Below are 18,802 nucleotides of genomic sequence, written 5' to 3'. Positions count from 1 at the left end.
TTGACTAATACCTGGAACAGTCATTACCATTATGCTAGTGGACGTCTGCTAATGGATTTTCATTGTATGGTGATTACTGGGAATTGTGTGGAAGGCAGGAAACATTCAGTCAGTTGTAGTAAAACATGGTCCTTTACAGCTATAACACCAAATATGTTAATGTATGTTAAAAGGTTTGCGTCTCTGCTAAGGTACTCACACCAACACAGGTCGGACAGCGTTGTTCATGTTGCCGTAGGCTGCCCTGCCCAGCAGCTCTCTGAAGCAGCTCTCTGCCAGCGCAGCTGGGTTCTCCTCGCCATCCTGACCCGCCACTGAAGGCGTGCTGGGGTGCCCCGCCCTGCCGGAGAGAGACAGACAGTTTAGAAAGGGGAAAAAATCTGCAGCTTGGATCACTGCTGTTTTAGAAACGTCTTATAATTCTCTATAACATCCTAAAATCAACTTAAAAAGGACGGAAAACAGCAGAATTATTTATCACCGAACTTATTTAGTTTTTTTTTTAAAAAGAAGCTGAATGAGTCTGCATGAGAATACAAGCCAAGAATCAATTCTTCACATCGCACACAAATAATCTGCAAAGAGAGAGTGCAATAACATTTACAGGAAAGAGAAAGCTTCAGGATATGAGAGAGATGGATGCAGAGAGAGAACGAGTGAAGAATGAAGGACTAAAGATGGAGGAGAGACTGAAAAGAAATCAATCAGAGCAGCTGAAAAAAAAGGGAGAAATCAAATGAAAGAGTATCGACCAGCCTCAATCAGATAGGTGTGTGTGTGTGTGTGTGTGTGTGTGTGTGTGTGTGTGTGTGTGCGCGTGTGTGTGGAGTCAATCAGTCCACATCAGGAGATCGAAATGCTGAAAAAAATGTGTGTGGAAGAAACAGTATCTAATATCATATGTTCTCAGTTCAGATGAATGATTGATCAACCATTGAACTGCCAGTGCCTTCATTGGTATTTGTCCTTATTCTGATTTTTATGCCATCTTCAAATAGGGCTGCAGCTTATGATTATTTTCATTACAGATGAGCTGTAGCTGTTTTATCCATAAAATGTCAGAAAATGATGAAAAACATTGAACAGGTCGCAGGTTATGATATCTATAGTATGCTGCTAACATTAGCTCAGCTTGTTTCTCTGATAACTTAAGATCCAGACGTCTGATGACTAAAATCCTTCATCCGGTTCAAATCTAGAGTTAAAAAGCACCAAGATCTAAACAGTGGATGGTAAAAATGTGGCTTCAGTCTGGATAAACAGTCAATGTATGACAGCTTCTGGCAGACACAATGCTGACGCAAGCACAAAGGGGATATGACGCCATTGACAGGCGACCGGTGAAACACAGCGTTGCCTGAATAAGAACAATCTGACTACTGCTGAGAAGAAACAGACAGTAAGAAGCAGAGTTCCCGGCTGCTGCTGCTTTAAGAAACATTGCAATAAAAACGAAATTTTACTGATTAATATGATGCAAGAGGACTGAAAGGTAAGAAGAAAAGGGATGAAGGGGACAAAAGGCAGTGGAATCAAATGATAAACACAAAGATGAAAGAAAGGAATCAAGAAAATGGAGGGGAAGAGAAGACTGAGGGGGGTGGACAGTCAATGGCAATTAAATCAGCGTCCTGATGGACTGAAGGAGATGAGACGAGAGCTGTACGTTGCAAAAAATAGAGAGATTGCAAACAATGCAATTCTTTACCCAAAATCAGGATTTATGAGTCACACGTTTTCAGTTTAATTATGGATTCTTCTTAATATCTGTTAGAACGTCTTTAATCCATGAGGGTCGGAATTTATATTAAATAAGCATATTCATGTATTTTCTTGAACTTATTTAATCTAAATCTGGAGGGTTGATTGCACAGAGGGAAAGTATTATTTTAATGTTAGATGAATATTGTCAAAACACACTGATGAGGTGTTTTAGATCAGCTACTGTTATACTCATTCATTAATTTCATTAATCGTTAATTTAAAGACTGACCGAATATGAGTTTCATATAAAAATGTACCAGAAGAAGAAGAAGCAAATTATGTTTGTAGTCAGTTTAATTTTTCAGTTTCTAATTTTTATACAGAAAAGTCTTTGTCTCAAGGATCAATTCTGGGACCAATTTTATTCTCACTGTAGGTGGACATATCATTTATTTATTGTTACGCTGATGATACAGTTTTAATCTTTCATTTAAACCACATGAACTGTACAATCTCACTCTGTTGCACTCCTGTTTATCCAATTTCAATCATAGCAGCCAACTTCCTAAAATTCAATAGCAACAAAACACAAGTTCTAAACTTTGGTCCAGATCATATCACATACACAAATATTCTAGTTGGCCATTAAATGCCACAGGTAGAAAAAGAACATGATGAAGACTGCGACAAGTGCGGTTGTTTAGGTGATGTACTTGCAAAATTTTTGTGGGTAGTGCTCCGTTGTCAACCCTGTCTCTTTTTTATGTGTGTGCAAGAGACAGCGGTGGAGAGCCACACGGTTACCACGCCACTGCAAGTACAACAAAAGCGGCGCAAACAAAAAGCTAATTTATTAATATAATGACGGAATAGATGACGGGAAAAAATACTCAGTTCATTCATTCAGGTAACTCAGGTGAAGGCTGCACCACAGCAACAAACTCTGCAGGACACTTTCAAAGGGAGAGAGAAATTACCAAGAAAGATTACAGAGAGCGTTTCTTATGTTAGTTAAGTATAAGAAAACAGCTTGGATGTGGGCAATTCTTTTCTTAATGCAGTATTGGAACAGGCCTCAGTATCAGTAATATGAAATAGGGATCGGGGCCGAAGAAACATTTTTGCTATGGTATCAAATTGGTTTTGGGAATCATGGAATTTCACAGGTACTGTACTACTATTGTGAAATCCCCATACTGTCCCTTTCTCTAACGTTATTTTAGTGTTAAAATATCCAGTTTTATAGTAAATAGAGCGAAACTTGTGTCAACTCTCTATTGCCAACTACTTACGTTTGGCTAAAGTCCTCAAAGACAGCTTAGATCATTTGTATCTTCTAACTTTCAAACCATAAGATTTAAACAAAAATCTGCTCCCTCTATTGTCAATATTTGGTTTAGGAAACTAAAACTACTTGGCAATGAGAGATACTGTAGTTATGGTTAAAAGAAATCAACTTGACTGAAGCTAGGAGACGGGACGCTAACCACAAGAGGTCACTTGTAAAGACACTGTAAACACGGACCTAAATAACCCACGTTATCGTTTTCCTAGAAAGTCTCTCTATTAGCTTTCTATTTCTGTTCCACTGCCACCTTGTTGATCCTGCAGCTCTACAAGATAAAACTTCTTCTGTACGAGTTTGTCATTTCCTGCAGAGCTGCCAAGAATCCACAGTCCTGGCAGGAGACCAAGCAGGCCTCCCGTTATGCGTTATATTGATAAAATAATGCAATAGTCGGTCACAGATGGACTGGAGGCAGCTAGGTCTCAGGAGGGAAACAATGCAATTACTGTCGGCCCACACAGGCGGTTCAGGGGAAATTAAATGCTTATTGCTTGTTAGAGGCAGGAACGCCAGAGATAAAAAAAAAATGAAAATCTCTCCTGTAATAGAAGGTGGGTTGGTGTTGTTTAATGAAGTGGCCAAAGGTAACTTAGTAAAGGAGGAGATTGTTTCAGATGGTTGGTGGTTCCAGAAAAACAAATGTTAAACTTCTAATGAGTAAAAGAACATGAACCAACCACTAATTTAAATTCTGGACGGGCTTCATTTAGCTTGTGTTATAATGAATCAAAGGAAATGTGTAGGAAATGATGCACAGGATATTTAGACATTTTCAATTTAATGTAATGATGCAGCTGTAAAAAGAAAGGCAGCAATGGCTGTGAATATGTGATGGTGATTAAATATTAATATCCTTACAGTAAGCAGCATATAATAAGACTAAACACATGCCAGAATAATAAAAAGTCAAGTATTTGAAGCCCAAAAAAACACCATTTACCGCAGAAAGTAGAAGTTTTAAAAAAGTGGTATTTTGGGAATTTTAACAGCACAGTGTGGTTATTCAAGAGTTTGGGGGCCTGATTCAACAAATACACAATAGGAATTTAAAGTTTAATGTATCTGGGGGAGACCCCTAGTAGAGCTTTGTTGAAGAATCTGAGCGTTAGTGTTGGTACAATGTGGGCATTAAAGCTCACCAATGGATGCCGGAGCCTGAACCAGTTTCAGTCTATATATCCCACTGTAGGTACCCCACACTTAGGTTACGTCCTTGGTTCAACTCAGTCAGGGATTCTTTGTTGTATCTCTCCCTCTGTTTTTCATTTACTATCTTCTCTCCACTCTCACTGAATCAGAGCACACGTGTGTGTATTTACTCAGGCGGTCAGCTCTGAAGGGGCTAAAAGAAACGACGTCAGTGAAGAAGGGAATTGAGAAAAAAAACCGTTGGAGGTCAAAGTCGTTTTCAAGGTGGCCTTAAAACACAACAGTGTGTGTGTGTGTGTGTGTGCTGGGGAACAAAAGCAAGCATTTAATTGTGAAACAAGGAGAGCTCTTCTTCATTCTCCGAGCCTCCACACTTCTGGTTTCTGCACGCCGCCCACGTCCGCCTTTCCCCAAGAAGCAATTAAGAGAATCAAACGCCCTTGACCGCTGTTTCCCGCCGGGTCCACCGAGGCTCGATTAGAAAGCCCCAAAACGCACCGCCGCGGGTCAAACTGACCACGGCGGTGTTTGGGAACAACATTATCCGAAGCAGATTGTGTTTGTGCGCTCGGGAAAGAAAAACATGGTTCTTCCCCTTGGAAGCTGACGTCTAACTGTGTTTTTGTGCCGGGCGCTGAGTCACGCTATTAAACTGACAAACCCCGACTCTGCTGACGGACATTGTGTTTGACAGGATGCTGCTGCTTGAAAGAGGGAGGTCGGCCTCTGAATGGGCAGAAAACAGAGGCAACATCATCAGAACAAATACCCACCTGCCATTTACAGGATGTTTCTATTCAAAGATCTGCACAGTTGAACTGAACAGCCTGTTGAGGGAAAGATTTTCTGATAAATCATTTGCACCAATTCAACTTTTTTTCCCAATTTAAGCTTCTAGTTTCGTTTTTTAGAGGCACATTTCCTGTTTGTTTCAGTCTTAGCTGTTTCCTTCAAACAAGCTATGATAAACCAAACGGTCGTAGGGAAGGATGTTAATCATTAAAAAACTATGCAACACAAAGAGAACAGTGTTTTTAAACTGCTGGTATGGCCCTTATTACTGCAAAATCCATGGAAATTAGTTAATTTAAACCTGCATTCTATGTAAATTCCAGCAGGGGGCATCTCTATTGGCTGCAATACCATTCAGTCTTATGGAGAAATGAGCCGACTTCTCAGTTGATTTATGAGCTTGGTAAACAGTTTCCTGATGAGTTTATGGTCTGAGTCTCTAGTTTCAGTCTTCTTCCATACAGCATGATGTTCATTTAGTAAATGATGGTCCCATTTAGAGTAAAACAAACCATAAAGCAGGGTATGCTTTAGAGTGGGGATTGACAGCTCATTCTCAGTGAGTCCGTCCAGCTCAACGCACCAAACTTAGATCAAACTGTCAACCTAGGCAGTGCTGATCAGATATGGATCCAGATTCTGTTACTGCATTGACTATTTCTCTCCACAAATCTGTCCATGAGCAAATGAGAGCAGCTCAACTCGCAGTACATCACCTCCACTGGCTCTGACAAACTGACATGGCGATGACCATAACGCCAAACTCAAGGCTTCAAAACGGTACTCCACAGGTTGCAGTAGGCATTGACCAATGCCACTGTTGTTCTGGAGACAATCTAAGTATAAAATTACGTGGATCAGTGTTGTAATGATTTCTCTAAGGGAATCAAAGGCTTCCCCCCGCTTCCAGACAGACCACTGATGAGCAGTGAGAGGAGTTTATTAGTTGGCCGTGTGATCCCGAGTGTCATTCCAGCTGGATATCATTGAAAATGTGGGAAACCTGCTGCAGAGGTGCATCACCTCCCAATCACCGTCATCCAAACGGCACAGTAATCATCACGATCGTCGTCTGTAATCATACATCATACATCGCACTGTCATGTTCATACTTGTGCAATCACACACAGCTCCATGCAATCACAGCCAGCAGAGTCAGACGGGGAATATTTCTTCCTGCAGTCTGACTGGTGTCTCTGCCTCTTCCTTAATTAATTTATGCCTAAATGACTGTTGAATGAAGCTGTTGCTCTTTTGTTTTACAGGAAGAGACGCAAAAACTTTTACTGTTGACACTTAAGATCCCTGAAACATTTTAGCCACTCAAGCTGGTTTGTGAAATGGCTCAACAACTGTTAAATGGATCATGACATTTTGTACAGAAATGTATGAAACATGTCTTTACTGTCTTTTAGAAAAAGGGAGACAATAAGGTGAATAACGCTGACAACCTTAATCTGAACAATTACAAAACTGAAAGATAATCAGACTGAATTTGCCATCTTGGTTGGCGCTGACATCATTTTCATTGGTTGCTGTAGCAGTTGCTAACAGCGGCTAACTAAGCCTTTGTCACCTAATCAAAGAAATTTGTTGATATTAGAGTTATTTATGGAAGTCGACAACCTTCAATCCAATTCACATTTGGCGTAATTTTGGGACATTCTTCTATCATTACTTTGCATGGATGTAGCTCGAAGCTTACTTCCAAAATGTCCCGGATACGGCCGCTGCCATCTTTGCCATTTGGAGTTTGCAACGACTCAATAGTGAGCAGGCCTCAGCTGTCAATCATGATGTGAAATCCCCTTTTTATATCTTCAAATAACTAATAAAAACCTTTAACACTTGAACAAGTTTGATAAGAACTACGTAAAAAAGAGAAACGATCCTTGGGATTTTTAAGGGGGTGCTAGAGATGTTATTTGAATCTCTGAACAAATTGGAGATGTTGAAGTTATTTTGGAGGTCTGTAACTAGGTTAAAAAAGGGAATAAAACTTAATTCATTGCACTAAAAACATAACAAAAATGACATTTGACCACTCTGTTTTTTCCAGAAACCGTGTCCAAATTACTCTGGATAAATCACAGAACATAGTTTACAACAGAAGAAATCAAAATGACATCAAAACAATCTGAACTGCTACACATTACCAAAAGTAAACTAGCTCATTTTGTTGTAACTGAGGTGAAATGAATGGTCTCGAAACAGAAACACAAGTTACCAACAACCTACATTAATAAAATGATGAAAAAGGGGATGTTTAAAACAATTTCACTACAGAACTGAAACTGTAAAGACGAGTGGTGCAATGAATCAGAGTTCAGACTAAATTAGGAAATAAAATCTAGCCAACACAGCCAAAGAGTTGAAGTCAGATTTTAATATTTAACGACATGTCCTTCCTGTTTAACCTCACCCATCCTGCCTCTCCTTCAAAGCACAGACTTCCACCTTCAGATCTGACTGAAGGATCTGCTCATTAACTCGCAGGAAGACCATTAGAAACGGCTGGAAAGTTACCATTAACGCACAGATGATCCCTGAGGTGCCGAGCGCTCCGCAGCTGAAGGAATATATGCATCAAAATTATCTATTAATTATGTGAAGGCTATATTTCCATTTAAATCATGAAAGATTAGATGTGTTGATTGGACTGTTAAGAGCAGGAGAAGAGGGAAGGAACAAAACTGTGGGATTAAAAAGAAAGATGAGGTGAACAGATTGTTATCTGTTGAGAGCTATAAGAAAATGGCTGTTTCGAAAGAGGTTCGAGTCTACAACCACAGAGACTTGATAGTTGGTCCTTGGTGGTCCATATTTCTGGAATATGTCTTTAATAATGGTCTGTTTTCGTTCAATGCCTCAAAAAAGACAAATTCTGAAGAAGCAAGTACCTTTCTCATTGCCTCAGTATTTGATAATCTGTTGCAGGCTCATGAAGATGGAAAACATACAAACGTCATATTTCCTGGGTGCTCAGGACTGCAGGTATATCACAAGATCTTGACCAAAAAAACCCACTGCAAGCTTCAACTGATCCCAAAGGTGCTGGACTGTGTGGAGGTAACCTTGCAAGGCAGATGGACTGTGTGGAGATCACACTAGAATCCAAAGCGGAAGTTGAACACTACAGGTACGAAGAAACTTTAAGTTAGGTATAGACAACTACATCGACATCTTCAGGTAATTAATTAGCTAGCTGGACACGTTATTGCTGGAGATAACGGGGCTTTATTATAAACTTTATTATGATTTTAATTAGGATAGTATGCCTGTGTGAAATAATGTTTGGGAAGGTACCTTGGTTAGGTTTGCTCTTTAGGCTCTGATGTCTGGAGGTTTGAAAGTGTGCTGATCAACTTGAAGTGATTATTATGTAGTGTTATTTTTTAGTAACTCTGAAACCTTAAAATAAAACAATATTAGGGGAAGTGCAGACTTTTTACAGTAGAATTATTACAATATACAAGCGCTGCAGTATTAAAAAGAGTTCACAACTTTACAACTTAAATTACATTTTTGTTGTTACAGAAAGCATAAAGTACCAAAAATTCAAGGTACTGATGTTGGTTGAAATGTAAACGGTACACAACCATAGTAGCTGCTGCTAGCTTCAGTTGTTTCAGAGTATAATTCCTTCATTGAAAGAAGAGCAAAGAACGGTACTGAGACACAAGAGCTTGACTCATCAACATATATAAAGATGGATGATATGACAGCTTTACAAAAGTCCAGTTGAGTTGATTGTTTGATTACGTTATGTGGTTAATTGAGCTGATTTGATGGATCTCAAAAAGAGAAGCAGAGTGACGTTTTCATGACACAAGACCTTTTAGAGAGGAAAGACCTTTGAACCATGAAAGCATTTCTTCTCCAACCATAACCAAGTAGTTTTAGTTCCCTAAACCAAACAAAGCCTCAACCAAAGTGGTGGAAGATCAGAAAACACTCTTAAGTTATTTTTGAAGGCAGTGTTTTGTCGTATGAGGATTAGTTGTTCTCTGTGAGGTTTGAGCAGCAGATCCAGAATGACCTTCAGGTCTTCTGAGGGACAGATTTTAGCCCAGGTTGTATTTTCCTGAAGGACATTGTTTCGTGTTGTTTGAGACCCTTCATGGGTTCACACATATAACTTCAACTGATTAGAACTCAGTAGAAAGGAGAGCTTGCAGGGCACTGGCATAATATGAAAAGAAAATAATGTCTTTTTCATGTGCTAATAACAGTTGGCGAAGGTTGTTCTCAAGGTGATTTCTTTGATGTGCAGTGTGACACTTTTCATCAGAGAGGCCTGCTATGCAAATTTACAGTTAAAAGGAAGAAAGAACACAAATTTATTTTTTGCGAACCAGTATTTATATTCATATTATCCTCAGATTGTCTCAGCAGGTAGCTCACTAACAACTCTGCTCACAGTCACATAATCTCAATCCCTCCTGAACATTAAAGGTGAAGGATTTGACCACTAATGGAGGTCTGGAGCAATGTTTTAATGAACAGGTCCCCAAACAAGCACATGCATAAGGACACAGCAGGTCTACATTTCTATTATTACATGAGGGGCTATGTGAGCTCTAGGTTTTAAGCGAACCTGCTGATCAACAGTTGCTGACGTTAAAGTGCCAAAAGGAACTGTGGATGGAAACAGGTTTCAAAATCTAAAAAAATGAATCATCTTTGCAAATGTAAAACATTTGTCAGACCTCAATGCATTTTAATGTGGTTACTCCACAGGGTACCTTTAAGTGAAATCACTTAAAGCACAGTTTCACAAACTGTTCCAGTGGTGGTATTTATTAAGTGAAATAAATTCATTTCAAAACATATAATCAAGTCAAAATCATCACTTTAAAGTTTTGAATGAAATGCAAATGTGAAATGTGGTTTACATTTGCATTTCCTGTAATATTTTGTTTCAATATCAGCGTATACGTAGCGTAGTAGCACACATACATCCGTAATTAGTTAGGAGCTAACGTGATGATAAGACAGTGAGTGGAGGTAAAATTAATGGGAACTATTGGAAAGAGGAGTGTGGACCAAGAGATTTCCACCAAATTAGCTCAAATTAGTTTCTTTAACCATTTCCATCCAAGATTCAACTTGTGGTTCTGAGCTTCATAAGCTAGAATATATAAAGGAATACCTTTTTAAATAAAACATTTTTTAATTTAGTTTTTTTATTTCTTTGTTAAATGTACTTTTTTCTATATCTTGCTGTTACTTAAATTAGATTTTGTATTTGCTGAATGCTGCCTGTTTATTTGCAGTACAATCTAACAGGACATAACAATAGATTAGACAATAGAGTTTTCAGAGTGATTGATTTATACAATGTACTCTGACAGACGGCGACACAGAAACTCCATGTCCAAAAAATGACACGAAGGCTACGGCCGCAGTCAGATCGCATCGTAACACCTCAATTCCTCCACGTGTGATGGAAGGAAGTTGTCGGAGCTTCAGAAATGCAAGCAGAACAAGAAGAAGAAGACAAAAAGGGAGAAAAAATACAAGGTCCAAATATAGCTTTTTGTTCACATGGAAACCACCCGAACAAGACGGAGAGGAGAGGAAGCCACAGTGAGAGCGAGGAAGAAAGGAGTGGCAAGGAGAATAAAAGAGATAAAGAGAGAAGAAGAGAAAGAAAGAGGAAGATCTGTTTAATATTGTGATGTTTGTAGTTTTATCTGTTTGATTTTGATTTGTTTCATCTGAAACTTTCTAAGCGGCTATCTTCGCCGTTGACACTCTGATACACTGTAAAAAATGTTTTATGGTCAAAAACTGTCAAACTATGATGGTAAAAGACTGTAAACAGTTTCTGTAACAGTAAAAATAAACATCACAGCTCAGGCAAAACCTTTATTTATATGGCATTTTCAAGGAATTTATACAGAATAAAGTCTTTTTTTATATTACATGTGGCAAAACAGTTTCTTCTGATGGTAAAATAATAACCATCAGAAGTTAAAACAGAATAAAATGAACTGAAAATCAACAGTACTAATGTCCTTTTACTGTAATAGTAGTAAGTTCTACTGTAAAGCTTTTTATTTATTCTTTTACAATGTAGGTGGAGGATGTTACTTGGCAGGAAGAGCTACAGACACTAAGAAAATATAATTTAATACTTTGATTTAAGTCTTAAGATTTAAGATGCAAAAATATAATTTGAATTGAATATTGATGTCACATTGTTTTCAGTAACTATTAGTTTTTACAATTCATCTGACTAATTCTGTGTATCTAACTTAAATATCAACAACAGCAGGTGTGACTACAAGGATTGCTTCAGGTAGGAGGTAACTGCTCTGTGAGGATGATGATGATGATGATGATGATGATGATGATGATGATTTTTTAATACTGAGCTTCATAAATTTTATTTGTAGTGTGATCTTGTGTCCACAGTTGCAGAGACGAGTCACTGTTGCTGGTGAATTAAAATAAAATGTTGCTAGGGGACAATATTGAATGTTCTCTATATATTTAGAGGCTCTGAGGGGTTATACGGTGGACACTTACAGTCCACCCCAGAGGAACTTAAATGACTCACGGTGAATTGGAGTAAGCAATGCTGTGCAGATTGCTGTGTGTTTGTTTCTTATGTGCTTTCATGCTTGCTGCAGCACAAACTGCCTACCTGGGACTAATAATGATTAAATTGGATTTCCTAATGTTGGTAATTTTATTTGGGAGCTTATGTTCGGTGAAAAGTTCAACGTCTGCATGTGTTCAGGTATTTCTACTGGAAGAGAAAAGAAAAAACTGAAGCACAGAATCGCTTCAAATCCTTGGATTTCTTATTTATTGTTTTAATAAATATGTATTTTTTTGGGTACAATTTGCAATTATTTTCCCTGATTCTTCCTCTTAAGTGATAAATGGTGAGTGTTGTTGTCAAAGAACATCACTTAGAGAGGAAACAAGGGGAAGAAACAGCTGTAAAAACGAAGAAGAGAAGAGGAGGAATGGAGAGTAAAGACAAGAATAAACAAAGAGGAGTAAAGGTGAGCCGACAGGTGAAGTGTACAGATCCCAGCGTTAAGCTTCCCATCCCGATTCGTTGATCTTCGCTGTAAATCTTCCGGGTGAAAAGAGAAAACTCCTTAGTGTGATACATCGCAAGGATTTCCTCCTTACCCTGGACCACGGGCCTGGGTTTGAGGACTGAACGGATATAATGAGATCCAAGGCGTGCGGAGGCGGCAGGAAACCGAGGCTTTAAATCCCGGGATCGAGTTCAGGCGATGGTTTGTATTCCTTCAAGCGACGCTCCGATCCAGAGCGACTTACATCGGATCCAACCGCAGGATTTACTTTAGATCCTGACTCTTTCCGCACTGCGGGCAGGGAATGATAAACATTTTAAAGGTCAAACAAAGACAAAAGACTACACTGCAAAGCAGGAATCAATACAGTAGAAAGACTGAAAAATTAGTCTTATTTTTAGTCAAAAAAAATAAAGTATCTTGTCAAACAGGTTTTGCATTAGGAATATCTTAATGTGATATTACAGCTAATATTGAGCAAGTGAGAAATGAAGCAGCTGTTTAGTTTTTCACTGTTTTAATTTAAAAAATGATCAAAATAAGAATGTTTCTGATTCCTTCAATTAAGTCACTTATTTTTATTATGCTGCTTGAAGACATTGTGTCTTATTGTAGATTAAAAAGGTACAAACTTTTAAATTCAGCTCAGTAAAGTGACAGCAATACTAGAGTTTTCATTGCTTGTAATAAACACAACTTGCTTTCATTTTTGGCCTTTTTTTCTAGTTTTAAGGCTCATTTACAGTCTTTACATCTCATTGCATAAATTTCAAAATATTTCAGAATATTTGGCTTGTTGTTTTCCAGTGTACAATGAGTTTGTCAAAAGAAAAAAACCTTATAACACTGAAACTTGAGGTCTTTACTTACAAACCATTTTCTTCTAAAGTGGATAAAACTGTTTTTGAATATATTCTTGGGGAAACAAAAGTCTAAAAAGTAATTTTCCACTGGCGACGAACCGTCAACTTCTGTAGCGACTACAGACCGAAAAATCTGCGATGCTGCATTTCGTACAAACCTTCATACAACGCCGTGCTGCATTAACCTTGAACACCTCCTGGACTCATCTGAGCAGCCTCAGTTCCTAAAGTCTCCACGTTTACCCAAAGTGACAGTTAGGAGGTAAAAAACAACAACGCTGAGACAGCAGAGTGTACGAGCAATAAATCTCATGCTGTCCCCAGAACACACTGCTCAGATATGATAAGAGAAATGTTTGGGAGAGAAATAAAAAGCTGCTGAGAGTCTTTTTCAAATTTGAGTTATGATCAGGCGAAAATCTGAAGTACGTTGTTTTCTTCCCCCTCATTGTTAAATATTGCACAATACATTTTATAAAGTACTGTATTTGTTTAGAGAGATGGACATCTGTTATATTAAACCCAGCAAACTGAACTTTTGGGTACTTTCAGGGTGAATAAGACAAAACAATGAGCTTTATTACAGCCACAGAAAGCTGAGTGACATCTGATCTTCTAATCTATACGAGGCTGACGAGGATGTTTCGTGGTCAGGGTTTATGTTTACAGAGGATTCTGGAGGTTCACAGGACTCACTGACTCTGATTCGGAAACTGGATTTTAAGGCTTAAATGCTGCCTGAGGATCACAGAGCAGAATGAAACCAGAGGGATCTGAGATCTGTTGGTGTACAGAGGAAGAGTCTGGATGGATTAAACCCCTCCACACACACACACACACACACACACAGTACACAAACATTTTGAGGGGTGAAAAGGGAAAAGGAAGAGAGGACAGATGTAACGAGTGTATTTGGCTCCATTAGTCTCTGAGACCAGCATTCATAAAACAGTGAAGGTCACAGGTGAATTGTGGGATATCAGGTAAAAAAAAGGACCTTTATTCTCGACGGTGGAGGAAACTCAGGAGTGGTTTACCTTTCTGATTGCCTCAGGTGAGAAAAGCAGTGCATGTATAATTGACTGAGATTCGAGGTCACCTCCAATAATTCTCACCTCAGACGATCTAATATTATAACACAAAGACTAAACAAAGACTGATGTGTTAGTAAGCATTACCTGTCCAGGTCCTCGCTGTCCTGCATGTTGAACAGCATGGACGGGATCAGTTTGTCCATGTGCTGTGGCTCCCAGATGATGGCCTGAAGCTCATCATTCACCGTCTTCCTCACCACACCCTGCAGACCTTTGATCCCGGCCACTCGGATCCTGAACACAGACGCATTGGTAACTGTTAGACATGAAAAGGTCCAAAACCCCCTCAGGACGAGACTACAGCAACACTAACACACACATATAATCTGGATGCTGATGGTATGTTTCTATACTCTGATTTCCGTTTTGAGTTTTGAACAAGGATACAATTGGAAAAGTGGCAGCTTTGGTTGTTGGTTCAAACAGGTTTATACTTTCTTAAAGATTTCCTCTGTGACCTTTCTCTCAGGCATAAAGACAACATCTTTAACAAAAAGCAGTATTTTTACCATGTAGAGTGATGTTAAACTGTCTGTAAAAAGTATTTGGGAGGTGCTTTGGTTTGGATTTGTCTTTTGTCCTGTCTCCTCTGGTTGCTTTTAACCACAGTGTTTCTCAAACTCCAAGTTTAAGTCAAGTTTAAGTCAACTAAAACTCAAAGTTAAATTAATGTGTTCCGTGAACATGGCAGAATGCTAACGTTTAGCATGTTACCAAATGTACCAAAATACCAAAATGTCTAGCGTGTAAAGTTAAGCATGTCGTCATGTTGTTAACAATGCAATGTTAGAATTAGAATTAATCTCAGTTGGACTGTACTTGTAAAGCACCTTTCTAGTCTTCCAACCACTCAAACACTTACCCATTCACACACTAATGACAGAAGCTGCCATTCAAGGTGTCTGCTCATCACAAACTAACATTTGAACATTATTATCAGTGTTTTGCTATTCAGAGGAAGGAGCCGGGGATCGAACCGCCAACGTTCTGAATCCATCAATTAGTTGTATTTCACTCTGGTCAAGTTGTCAGAAACAAAACTACCAACTGATATTTCCGTTCCTTGAGCCTGGCTGCTTATATGTAAAAAAATAAATAACCAGAAACTTAGTTTTATGTTAGATGAACGACCCGAAAACACTAAATATATATATAATATATAATATTCAAAATACTCCTTATGCAGTTTGAGAGTTTCTAATATTACTGAAGCTGCAGGGTTGACTCACTCTGTCTCTCTCAACTTCAAGTCGACGTAATAACACTTGGTTTCAATATAATATAATTTCAGCGCACACACACACACACACTAAAACACACACATACACACACTCTCCAATCTGCCAGACAGAAAAGCCTCGACAGTCTGCAGAGCGCCATTGTTCTCCGGACCAATCGGAGCCCGGCGAGTCCGACTTCACCATTTACTATTTCTGTCTCTCCTCGCCGTTTCCCACATAAACAACAGTATGAGCAATAATATGAAAAACAGGGCGGGTGACCTCGCCTCAGGCCTAATCCAATAACCACCGGAGAAATTCTATTTGGGAATTCCTCTCCACCTACAGCGAGACGCCGGCGAATGGAATAATGAAATATGGGAGGGGGAAAAAAGCAAAGTGAGAAGTCATACTGTTTACAGCGTGGTGGCGGTAAGGTATCAAGCCAACTCGAAAATAATCCCAGCATCCCCTAGCTCTCACTGTACCACACACACACACACACACACACACACACACAAAATGGAGATTAAAGTGCATTTCTATGCACACAGATGCTCGGCACAACACTGGTCTCAGCTGCTGCAGCAATATTTTTGCAAATGACTGCAGCACTACTGGAGGAGGGAGGTTATTTTTGCACTGAATGAGAGAGAGAGAAGTCTTCAGGTATTGTTTTAATACACCGCTGATGTGTATTGGAGTCAGAGGGTGGGCGTCTCTGTGGGAGAAGGCGCCTTGTAATGTGCTATACAGTGTCACAGCCTCACCTGAGCCTCACCGCCACTGCCGCTGAGCTATTTTTAACCAGCCCAACAATCTGTCCAGCAGGCAGAGAGAGAGTTCGTCTGAATGTTTGCCCGACGTCTGGCTCCCTAAACTGGCTAATTTTTCTTTCATTAAAAGTGCAAAACTACTGATTTGAAATTGCTCCACATAACAGGTGAATAATAGAGCCTGTGGAGGAAATTAGTATTTTCTACAAATGAGCCTATTTTGCATGAGGGAGGCTTTTTTTTCTCACTTTAATCAAGAGTCCTTTAAAAATTCACCTGCTCAATTACTCTATTACCGTTATTATTTGGCTTTTCAGTCCAGATCTTTTCCACATTTGGCGTGCTCCAATTAGATATTGCTTGGCTATAATAGAGCTCATTCTGTGCAACAATTCACATACATTTTTTTTTTTTTTGCCAAAGAAGAGTACACTTGGCAACATTTACTTCAGTTCAGTTCAACATTATTTATCCTTGTAAGGGCATTGTATGCAGCAGCTCGCCACCCACATCAACAGACACAAGCACAGAGGACACATAAAAGCAAGGAAAATGCTGTTAATGACAAAAATAAAAACATTTGAGAGCTATAAGCTTACAAACGTACACAATATGTGGTAATAAATACATTAATATCGGAATGTAAAAATCTAAAAGGACAGAAAACAGACACACAAGGTAATGAGGTTGTGAAATCAATAAGGGACCCCACAGTGAACCCTGTGGGATCTCACTGGAACAGGTGATATAATTCATAAAGAAACTATAAAACTAACAGTAATGTCCACAATGAACTCTAATACATCAGTCCTGCAGCAAATCATCCTTTCAGGGAACTGCAAATGTTCAGTATTTGTTGAAAATGTTTGAGGTGTTGATTTAACTTTCAGGCTACAGTAATGTTTGTAAGGATGTTGAATTGTTCTGTTATACTGAGAGAAGTTTGTAATATTCTGTCAACTCTCAATGACATGAAACATCTCTCACATCTAATAAATTATCAGCAGTGTAGCAGAGTGTGTATGTCTGTGAGTCATAACTCTGACAAGAATCGGTCTACCACCAAATATCCAAAAAAGTACGTGTTCACATCCCCGGACTTCCAGACTCTACTTTGTTCTTTTCATCAAGGATTTTGTGTTGATCTCAAGATATATGGGTTTTCCTGTGAAGTCTCCCACCTCCCAACATCATTGTTATTCTCTTCAACTACAGATCTCGAGGATTTGCTTTTTTATGTACCCTTGTCTCAAAAGTTTGCTGTGTGCAACCCATTTCTCTCAAATGATCTTCTTCCCTCAGTCTCAGATTGGTGCTGGCTCTATCTGTTTTCATGTCTTCCATACACCTTGCCCATTAGCTAATACAACTACATTGTTACACAGAGTATACTCCACACCGCGTTCATCTTTTCAGATTCTGATAAAGGTGTTCTGGTATCAGATGTTGGCTGTGATATTGCTGCACTCCCTGATCTCATGTTATTTAAAAGCTCCTTCACCATATAACCTGGATTATTTACATTATTACCAAAATGTATGAAATTCTGCTTTTCATGGGTTAAAAATGTCTGAACACGCCCTCCACTGTTTTAAATCAGCCTGTATGTTTTAAGACAAATGCTGACATACAACACTACACAACAGTTAAGAGTTAACTTCCTCTAATCAGAAGAGGTTGGCCCACCTCCACCAGCCTCCGCTCTGAAACTGCTGCGCCCATTTTTGAATGTATATGGTTCAGCCCCCCGACCCCCTTTTCATCTTTGCTTGATTAAACCCATTTCTCTGTAAATCACTCAAGTTTTCACATCATTTAAAATCGAGCTATTCTCTTCATTTCATCCTCAGCGCGTCTTTTAAACGTTTTAAATCCGGTCGAGTGCAGCAAGGCTCTCCTGCAGTAGTGTTAGTGAGCCATGCAGTCTCAGTGGGAGGGCGAAGGCCATGAAATATGGATCAGGAGCAGATATATTCTATTCTGTATTCACTGGATTTAAGTGGGATGAGACCTGCACTTGTGGAGATTGTTTTACACCCCCTCTTGCAGCTACATGTGCTGTCGGTACAATCCATCACTGCATTAAAAGAGCTGGAATGGTGGATGCAGATGGTGAAATGTCTTCATAATAACCAAAAACAGATGCAACGGCAGACATTGTGAAGTAATTAATTTTACACAAAGACGGGGCTTAACTGACACAGCTGATTTCTCTGACTCAAAGCTAAATTTCACCACATGAAGACAAGTAATCAGAGAAACTATTTTCAGTGTCAATGATCAATCAGATGTTTCCGCATGAATGTCAACGGCGCTAACAATTGCTCCGGGGAGCTAAAGAGTGAAATTAAACAATACATCATTTTCTCGCGGACCGCCTCACTTTAGGAACAACATTTAGATTAGTTTTGTTTTTAAAATGAAGATAATGAAAGAATCAATCGGAGAGAGGGAACCGTCTATAGTCATTCTTCTTTATGAGTGATGCAGCCTCTCCCCGGGTTTAATCAGTAATCAATATGTCGTGTTGTTTTGAGCTGTGGGGATTTCATTAATGCTGGAACGCAGCGGTGAGATTCAACACTCAAATGTTAGGGGTGTAGAGCATCAAAGTGTTTCCATCTGGCAGACGAGCCAGGGTGAGTATTTCAACACAGAGGATTATAAAATGAAGCAATTGAATGAGGAGCTAAGTTAGAAAAATATCTCATCTCAAGATCCTCTTACTAGCTTTCTCCAGACTCTACCACAACAGAAAAAAAATCAAGGCATTACTATAATATTACTTTCCTCAG

General features: G+C 39.1%; 1 protein-coding gene and 1 long non-coding RNA gene across 6 annotated transcripts in view; one reads left to right on the top strand and one right to left on the bottom strand.

Moving 5' to 3' along the window:
• Window positions 1-18,802, bottom strand: part of efr3a (EFR3 homolog A (S. cerevisiae)) — a 116,977-nt gene that overhangs the window by 40,812 nt on the left and 57,363 nt on the right. For all 5 annotated transcript variants that reach the window (XM_051413251.1, XM_051413260.1, XM_051413244.1 and 2 more), the window contains 2 exons: window positions 14,096-14,245; window positions 200-340 (listed from right to left, as the gene is read on the bottom strand). In XM_051413251.1, coding sequence (XP_051269211.1) covers window positions 200-340; window positions 14,096-14,245 — 291 coding nt within the window. The remainder of the gene's footprint in view (window positions 1-199; window positions 341-14,095; window positions 14,246-18,802) is intronic.
• Window positions 7,380-10,779, top strand: LOC127370856 (uncharacterized). Its single transcript, XR_007886298.1, has 3 exons — window positions 7,380-7,711; window positions 7,931-8,132; window positions 10,348-10,779. It is a non-coding gene; the product is annotated as an uncharacterized LOC127370856 (long non-coding RNA).

This window comes from Dicentrarchus labrax, unplaced genomic scaffold, assembly GCF_905237075.1.
Source record: "Dicentrarchus labrax unplaced genomic scaffold, dlabrax2021, whole genome shotgun sequence".
In the NCBI taxonomy this organism is placed as follows: Eukaryota; Metazoa; Chordata; class Actinopteri; family Moronidae; genus Dicentrarchus; species Dicentrarchus labrax.
This window is presented reverse-complemented; position numbering and strand designations above follow the sequence as displayed.